Source organism: Sitodiplosis mosellana, unplaced genomic scaffold, assembly GCF_009176505.1.
Source record: "Sitodiplosis mosellana isolate CC-2019 unplaced genomic scaffold, AAFC_SMos_1.0 Smas_scaffold_2296, whole genome shotgun sequence".
In the NCBI taxonomy this organism is placed as follows: Eukaryota; Metazoa; Arthropoda; class Insecta; order Diptera; family Cecidomyiidae; genus Sitodiplosis; species Sitodiplosis mosellana.
This window is the reverse complement of record NW_022597538.1, coordinates 855-9699: the sequence shown is the minus strand read 5'-3', so window position 1 is coordinate 9699 and position 8845 is coordinate 855. Positions and strand designations below refer to the sequence as shown.

At 32.5% G+C, this 8845-nt stretch overlaps 1 protein-coding gene across 1 annotated transcript; it reads left to right on the top strand.

Annotated features, from left to right (window-relative positions):
- Window positions 1-2169: 2169 nt before the first annotated feature.
- On the top strand, window positions 2170-8296 carry LOC129571395 (A disintegrin and metalloproteinase with thrombospondin motifs like; the record flags this gene model as incomplete). The annotated part of the gene is made up of 5 exons (XM_055451198.1): window positions 2170-2178; window positions 3004-3099; window positions 7640-7775; window positions 7907-8085; window positions 8192-8296. Coding segments are annotated over exons 1-5 (525 nt in total), but the record flags the coding sequence as incomplete, so codon positions are not given.
- Between the last annotated feature and the right edge of the window lie 549 nt (window positions 8297-8845).

Sequence of the window (8845 nt, the reverse complement as noted above, 5' to 3'; positions counted from 1 at the left end):
TGCGTAAACCTGTAAATTCGAATTGTATCCAACTTCATTACATTGAAAACATAATTTCAAATGGTTTTATTTAAACTTTTCATGTTGCTCATCGTTGGTAATAAGAAATAAAAACTTATTCAAAATAATTATTAAGTAGAATAATCAGCCATTGCAGCCTTTTAAAATACAACATGCTGAATTCGAATGAAGTTGATCGCAGTTCATGCATTTTGTGACAACGTATCGCCATACGTTTGCGTAAACTTGTCGCAAAATTCTTGTAGGGTATATAGTAAACTGTATAGTAAACTATAGTGAACTATATAGCTATCTCTTATCATTTGACATTTTTCCTCTCAACTTTTTTGTATAACATTTTCGCTCCAAACTACTCAATTTATATCTCCTTCAGCAAGTAATTTTTACAAACAAAAGTGAAATTTAAGACCATTGCATAATCGCATAAACTCTAAACTATGTTTACATCAATGATCACGAAACGAAAATAATAGAAATAGATTTGCTAAATGTCGTACTTGTACACAGAAAGCGCTTCGAAATCACGCAGTGATCATAGATAAAAGTCTGTAATGACTGATTTTTGTGTTGGTGTGTTGCTGGTAAGAAACGCCTCTTGATGTAGTCTGTGAAAAACACAGCTGCATTTATGATTCAAAAAGCGTGAAGTCACGTTCAAGATGGGCTACGTAAACTGTGTTCAGTGTTTCACACTGAAACTGAAGAAAAATGCAGAAAATTTCAGAATGACGTCATCAGTGTGGTTGCTATATACAAGAATAACACACTATGGGATAGACGCAGCATGTAATTGTTTGTTTGTATATCATTTACCGTTTCTGCCATATCATTGTCTCCGTCGTCGTCAAGAAAAAAATATATATGCCAAATAATGAAAGCTGTTTTAAAATGATCCATATTATAAATGGTGTTCATTTTTACAACATTAAAATCTTTGATTGAATGGCAGTTTTTCTGGTCATTTTGAAGAGGCGCTAATGTTCAATTTCAATTGTGTTCTTTTCGGATAACGTAAATTATTTCAAATAAAACGAATTTATGGCTTATAAGAGGAACATAAATTTTGTGAATACATTTAAAGGATATTTGTATAAACCCTCCCCCATTCAGAAATAAATTAAAGTCCAACGGTTGGCTGTGTTATTCAATTGTAGCCATGTGTGTAAATGGTGTGAAGCAAAACGGCAAAAATGCGTTTTTGATAATAATGTGAAAGGAACAAAAGAAATCAGAAATAAGAGAGACAATCATGCTATTTAACGTCCAGTACTATACTAAAGTAAGTTATAACAAAGAAAAGCCACAAACACCAATTAATGTTGTCTTATCAAAAGAGATATATTCAAATTTATTTTGCTGTTGTTGTTGGATTTGTTTTTTATTCATTCATTTATTCGTTGACATTTACTTTAACAATATGCACACACAGCTGTATTCGTAATTCGTATGCTGCATGTATGTGTGATTCACACGTAAAAAATAGCAAATTGATGTTTGCGTTGCTCATTAGCTGCTGTCATCGTGTCGCGTACACATCCAAATACAACAGGCTAAGAGTTAATTTGAATAGAAAATTAATAGAAAAATATAAAGAGAAAAATATTAGCAACCTGATTTGCAGGCACATTATTTGGATCCAGTTTATTGTTTGATGTGCGTTGCTACTTTTATATTGCTTTGTTCGCCCCGCATTGCGATTCATGGAATCATTTAGTCGCCCCACCAATAAACGATCTTTCATCATTGTATTCCGCGGTTCGCACTGATTATTGTATGTGCTTTTTGCCTGTATCTGAATCTGTAAATTTTTGTGTCTGTGTTAGGAGACAACGTTTGCATGACATATAAATCGAGCTATAATTTGATTTTTATTTCAATTTGCTTTTGAAATTGCGGAGTTTGAATGAATCAACGTCAGACATGTGGTGAGAGATCAAAACGGAAAAATGACAATGTGTAAGTCAAATGAGAAGAGGCAGAATATATAGAGAGAGAAGGGCAAAGAGAGCGAGAGAGACAATGGAAAAAAGGATTATATGCTTTAGTTAAGCGATAAATAAATGTCATTTGCTTTTTGCTCTCACAAAACTTGATATGTCGAAATTGAAGCTCAATCGTACTGTGCACCTAGATGCGATCTGAAATAAAATGGAAACGGTAAAAAATCAATAAATGTTCACTAAACTTATAGGCCAGTTCTGCCCATTGAAAAGAACGCAAAGAAACCAGATCACGAACGTTCAAACAATGGAACTAGTGCCATAGTCTAACAACATTTCCCAAATAAATAAATAAGAGTTAATGAAAAAAAAAAACGCCAATGGAGCACGAAAAACGCAGTGCAATGTACAATGTGCAATCAAATTAAATCGTATTAAAATGCGGTTTTATTTACTCAGTGCTTATTTGTAGCTTTTGAATTGGCGAGCATGCACATGCCGGGCAAGAGCTAAACTCTTTTTGTTATTCCATTGTTATGTCTTCCTATGGAATGTTGGTTGCGTGAATTACCTACATTGTAGGTGTGAATAGTAATAACAATTGTTGCGGATATAGCATACTGATATTATTTCCAAACTATATTAGTACAAATCAATCACTCACAATCCAAACAAAATGAATGAAAATAAAAGCACGAAACGAAAACAATTGACTGTTATAGTTTTTGCAGTGAAAACACAAATATCAACATAAAATCGACGAAAACTTTTTTATTACTCAACACTGAGCCACATAACACATTTCATGGAATGATGCACAAAACCAGCGACTGGTTTTCTTAAATAATAAATAATACAACACATTCCAGTAGGAATATGCAGTATTTCATTTCAATTTTTTTATGTTCAACAGTGATGAAAATAGAACCATAAATTTGTAGGAAAGGCTAAAAGTATAGTCTGGAAGCAAGAAAAAAAAACTAGCAATAAATTATATTTAGCGAGTATAGTTTTGATCATCTGTTTTTTATTCACTTTGCAGGAACCCAGTGAACACATTGGTGAAGTGTTTCAAGATGAGCGGAATATGGCCGCAATTTTAATGCGTCGTCAATTGGAAAATGGCGATCTATTGATGGTAAATATGTTTTCCTTTTACACCTAGTTTTTACTAACACATTCGAATTTAATTGGACCCAAAATTGTTGTGACGGTGTTTCTTTATCTCGATAATAACAATACTTCAAAAAGGAAATTATTCAGGTGAAACCAAACCATCAGCATCATTCACATTGTTTGCTCTGTATTAATGTTTCACATTATATAATGTTATTCTGCACGCGCACACCATGCTAAGTTTGCAAACCTGTGGTGTGATTGAAGAGAAAAAAAATTATATCTACAATGCCGTTTTTTGTCCTCTATGTTTCAATATTCGTCAAATTCACTCAGGTCACTGCCAGTAGTCACAAAGCTTTATTATCATTCAGTATTCATCAACGATTTGATTTTGTTTCTGCTAATTACATACACAGTTGAATCGTACGAACAAAAAAACAGTTTACAGAAAAACCTTGAATTTTCAAAATCATTCAATTTCCCCAGCACAGTGTAATCGCATCGTCATCAGTTGCTATTGTTTCGTTCGTTGATGATTACTTTGACCATTTCATTAACACACAACTCTACGCGTTAAAGTCTGAGCAGCTCAGCAAACTCTTACACACATTGATTGATGTGTCGCATGTTTATCTATCCCAATATTTCCATTTCACATGGTCACTCATACACACACATATATACACTCAAATACATTCGTTACGACTGCTTCAAATCATGAACAAAAACCTTATTAAGTAGAAACTGTACGCAGTTGAAACGTAACTTTCATTTTTAATCGCCTCAATCTATCCGATGTGCAATTAATTTTGTCAACAAAACCTAACATTTAGCCGACATTTAATTCTAGTGATTATTTTAGGTTTTTTTAAAATCTTGAAATAATTTGTGCATTGAATGAATGATTACTCAAGTGATACTAAAAGAATATTTGCATATGGAATATTGCTAATTTTTATATATCGAATTTTGGTTAGATTGTACGGGTAATACCAAAAATGAAAACATGTTTCCTCATAAAACAGATTTTTTAGTTCAGAGTGCAGCGAATGTAACAGAGGAGAAAAATATCCCTCAGGTCTTCTTTGATATGTGATCGAAACCATTCAAAAAATATTAACCAATATGATATTTATATAAAACGTCTTATAAAAAAAATAAAAGGTCAGCAAAAGATTGTTATCTAACATGAAGCGCAGAAAATAAATTCACACCTTTATTTTGAATATGATCGAGCGGGAGAGATGTTAATGTGTTGATCCGAAATACATCTGAAGCATCTCATGAGATAGAAGATAGATGCGTCGAAATAGTTCACTCACACATCGAGACATACGGTCATTATTAAAATCACTGTATTATAAAAACAATACCGCAGAGTGTCGCTTCGCTCCACTCTGCGTTCTTGAGATTTTAGTTACTTATTCTATTTTGTTGTTTCACAACAAACTACTTTTTTGTGCACTACATGAAATGTATTTCATCGAAGTAACTTTGCATTAATATATCATTAAAAGTCATTCCTTTCAATAACACTATGGATTAAAAGCATAGTACGAAGGATATATATTTACAACAAAACAGGTACAGAAAAAAGATTTTCTCAGTTATCTCAATAATGAATTACAAGATCTTGGTTTAATTTCTTTTTTGAAATATACATACTGTCTCTGGTTTAAATTGAAAAAATAATATGAGCATAGAATCGAAAGTCACTTTAATTCTGTTCAAGACTCAGAAAATATTATACGAAAAATTAATGTAATTTTCAAACAACATTTGGTAATAACAATTTGATTAGCGTTTCGAGATACTATGCACTTATTTGTCGTTACTGCCACTGTTTCAAATTAAATAAAAAATATGAGCATAAAATTCAAATTCACCATAATTTGTTTCAACACTCAAAAAGTATCTAGAAAAACAAAGCAGATTAGTAGCTCTACATTTCATGTAGTGCTCATAAATATATTGCCGGAATACTTATACTAAACCAACTTATTGAATCATCGAATATTTCGAGCAACTTTTTTTCAATCGTGTGTGGCTTGAGTTGAATATAATCAATTTTACGGCGACACTAGCAGCTTCTCTGCACACACATCGTAGAAGAGAGTACAAAAATCATAGTATTTTGGCAAATGCATCGAGTAACCATTGCGAAACATCAATACGTTTTGGCTTTTTTTACGCGTAGTACCGGCCCACAGAGAAGCTGTTAGCGTCGCCGTAAAGTTGATTATATTCTAGTAAAGCCATACACGTTTGAAAAAAGTTCCCGAAAAATACAATGATTCAATGAGTTGGAATTGAGATGGCATTGACTGCTATGTGTAAAATGACTTACATTTGAAATGTATTTTGGCACTTTCCCTATGGTAGTGCTAAAAAAAACAAAAATACTCGGGTGCGCTAAAGTCATCTCTGAAATTGAATAAAAAATATGAACATAAAATTGAAAGCCACTTTAATTCTGTTCATGGCTCAAAAAGTATTAGGAAAAAAAACCAGATTAGTAGCTCTACATTTTATGTAGTGCTAATGAAGATATGAATCCAATATTGGGTATCCATGTATGGGAGATGTGAAGGACCGGTCAACGATCATTGAAAGCGAGTAGGGATAAAAAAAACAGCATCCGAATAGCAGAGGTCAAGGTTTTTCTCACACTCTTACTGTCCTACGGACCCAAGAAAAAACTAACTGTGTACAACAGGTGATCAATGAATATCGACAGAAATTATCATCAGGCATATATAGATTTTCCAATAAAATGCCATAAAGTATGTTTGTTATTAATCGATTGGCTGGCACCTCACCTGAATTCTGAAACTCTAATTCATTTGACATGCTGGAATGAAAAGCGAGAGCTGGTAATGCAACTCAACGTCGATGGCCTCACACCAGAGTATATTGAACCGTTTTCTTTTATACGATTCGAGTATGTGGCGAAGAGATTTTTTTCGGTCTATTTGCTTTAACATTTTCAAGATTGTAAAGAGCCAAACCAAAACAAAACAAAAACTATAATGTAAAGCAAAACTTCGACAAAAAAACATATTGAAGTAAACTGAAATTCTGAGACGACGGCAATTCATTTATACTTTTTCTTACCGATGAGTAACTTTGTTGGATGTATTTATATGCACTTAATTTAGTAAGTCATAAGCGTATTTTTGAATCAGCTATTTTTAACATTTTACAATAACTACAGATGCGTTTATTGTCTGTTTGTTTGTGCATGTGCATTGTCAAACAAATGTTCCTATTTTGGACAGTTATTCATTTCGGATATTTGAAAAATCAATAACCATAAATTTGAGAAAGAGAACCCGGATTTTCCTCTTACATTAAAAATGATCATCCGTTCTATCTATTTGAAACAACTTTTTCTTAAAATCTAGTATTGCTATACGCCAATGTATTTATTGACGAATTCATTACATATCGAGTTTGAAAGTAGCAGCCGAGCCATTATTTTTTTTTTTCTATTTTTCAATTTCATTGCGTTGACTACAAGCAATATATATCGAAACGATGGATTTCTGTTACGAGAACTCGAAAGGGAGACAGAGATACATAGATACTTAATTTTGTGGCTAGCAACCAAATCACAGGTGTGTATCTGTGTGAATATTTTGTTTCGTTTGATTATTGTCGGTATTTTTCTCTTCACACATAAATCTATGTGCCGTTTGTTGCTGTTGTTTTTCTTCGTCGTTTCGTAGGTTGAGTTTCATTTTTTGGGTTGCACAGCACATTTTTTTATTGTTTTTGTTGTCGCTGTTGTTAAATTTGGAATTGAAGGTTAAAGGCTAAAGCAGTATTTAGCTTTTTTATACAATGAAAACGATTCTTTTCAAAAAACGAAAAAAAAAAAATGAAAATCTTTACTCGGCGATGATGAAAACAACAAACACCGCATATTTGGTTCAAATGAACAATAGAAGACTCATGTCGACATAGAGTCGTTTCTTGTTTTACTTTTTTCCACTTTTTTGGTCGCTTACTGTATAGTTGACAGAGAAAAGTTGGAACACACATAAGACATAATATTTTTACTTGGTAAGAAATTTTGTACTGATATTGTGAAATATAATTATGTTAATGTTCATGGTATTAGTATGACGCTATGGAAACAAGAAATCGATAGACTCAAATGGGCAACAAACCCATTCAATAAATCCAGAAAAAAATCTTTATGGAATATGGAATATGGAAAGGAAGCAATAGAAGTAAATGAAAACGAAACTATATTGAGAAAAAAGGGCAATTTTAATAGCATCCGGCCAAAATGTATTTCAGAATAAATGTTGATGCAACCGTTTCATTTGGAAGCACGTTCATATCATCCAAATAATTCAATTTAATAGAATACATAAAAAAAAAACAAATCAACCAATTGTCATGAGGCAAAGCATAATGTAGAAAAAATTGATTTTTGGATCTAGCACCGCGAAACAGTTGGGTATAGAGGCAAATTCGAAGCTCTTGAAACTAGTGTAACAAAATAGACATCAACTGCAATTACTTATTATAATCTGATCATATATTTACAGGAAGGAAGCATTGGTCAAGATGTGGTCATCAAACCAGTTCCACATGGATTAATAAATGATGAAAGTTCAAATGGTAAGGCACACCACATCGTCTACAAACGGAAAGTTGACACTGCCGATCAATTTAGTGATTTTGGTAAGTACACACTGTCTATATTTACAAAGTACGATGCCACCATTACCGGAGCGAAACAAAAATCATTGACTCAAATGACATTTGATATAATTGTCAATGTGTACCTCTAAAAAAATACTGGCACTTCACAGCTTTTATGGAACCGGACCGTTTAAAAAAACGTTATCGCAAGAAGCGCTCAGCGACTAAGACGTTTTCTGAAGAGGTTTTAAAGCGATCAAAGCGCGCCATACCACATATAATTTATCCTGAAATTTTGGTTATCGTCGATTATGATGGCTATCGACTACATGGCGGTGACAATACACAAGTAAGTGCTGCTCACATTTCAATCAAAAATAATTAGATTTCACAAAAAATATCAAAATGATTTTTGATTGTCAATGTTCCGTATATGGATATATATTTTTTTTTAGATCAAAAGGTACTTTGTATCATTTTGGAATGGAGTTGATTTGCGCTATCGTTTGCTAAAAGGACCCCGAATTCGTATCAGTATCGCTGGGATCATCATATCACGAGTAAGTATCATAAGTAAATAGATTCATATTCTGGGCTTGGTGACGAATTTATATGTAAAATGAAAACATCGAACAAGATTTTTACATCATTTTAGCGTGGTAAAACATTGTTGAACTCCAATCGTAAATTGAACGAGCGAAAAACAACTAAAAAAATTGACAAATGAACAAAAAAAAATCATAATCAGTTTGTGAAATCGGTTGCCATTTGTCAACACTTATGGCTTGTTGTGTATCATTTATCGAAACCAGCTTGCAAACTAGTAGATTATATAATGGAATTCACTTGCATCTTCTACAATTTGTAAACAATTTTTTCGACATTTAAATTTTAATGTATAGTTGTCATTTGAATATATGTTTGTAGCATGTTCAGCATTTTAGCATAATCGATTCGTTTTCTTTGTCTTTAATGTTTGTGTATATTTGTGATTTTTATGCAAGCAATCGATACGGAAGTATGACAAAATCAATTGAATTTATTGCGACCGAAATTTCGATTGTATTGTGTATTAATACGATAAAAATCACTAAACAGACGGAGGAGAA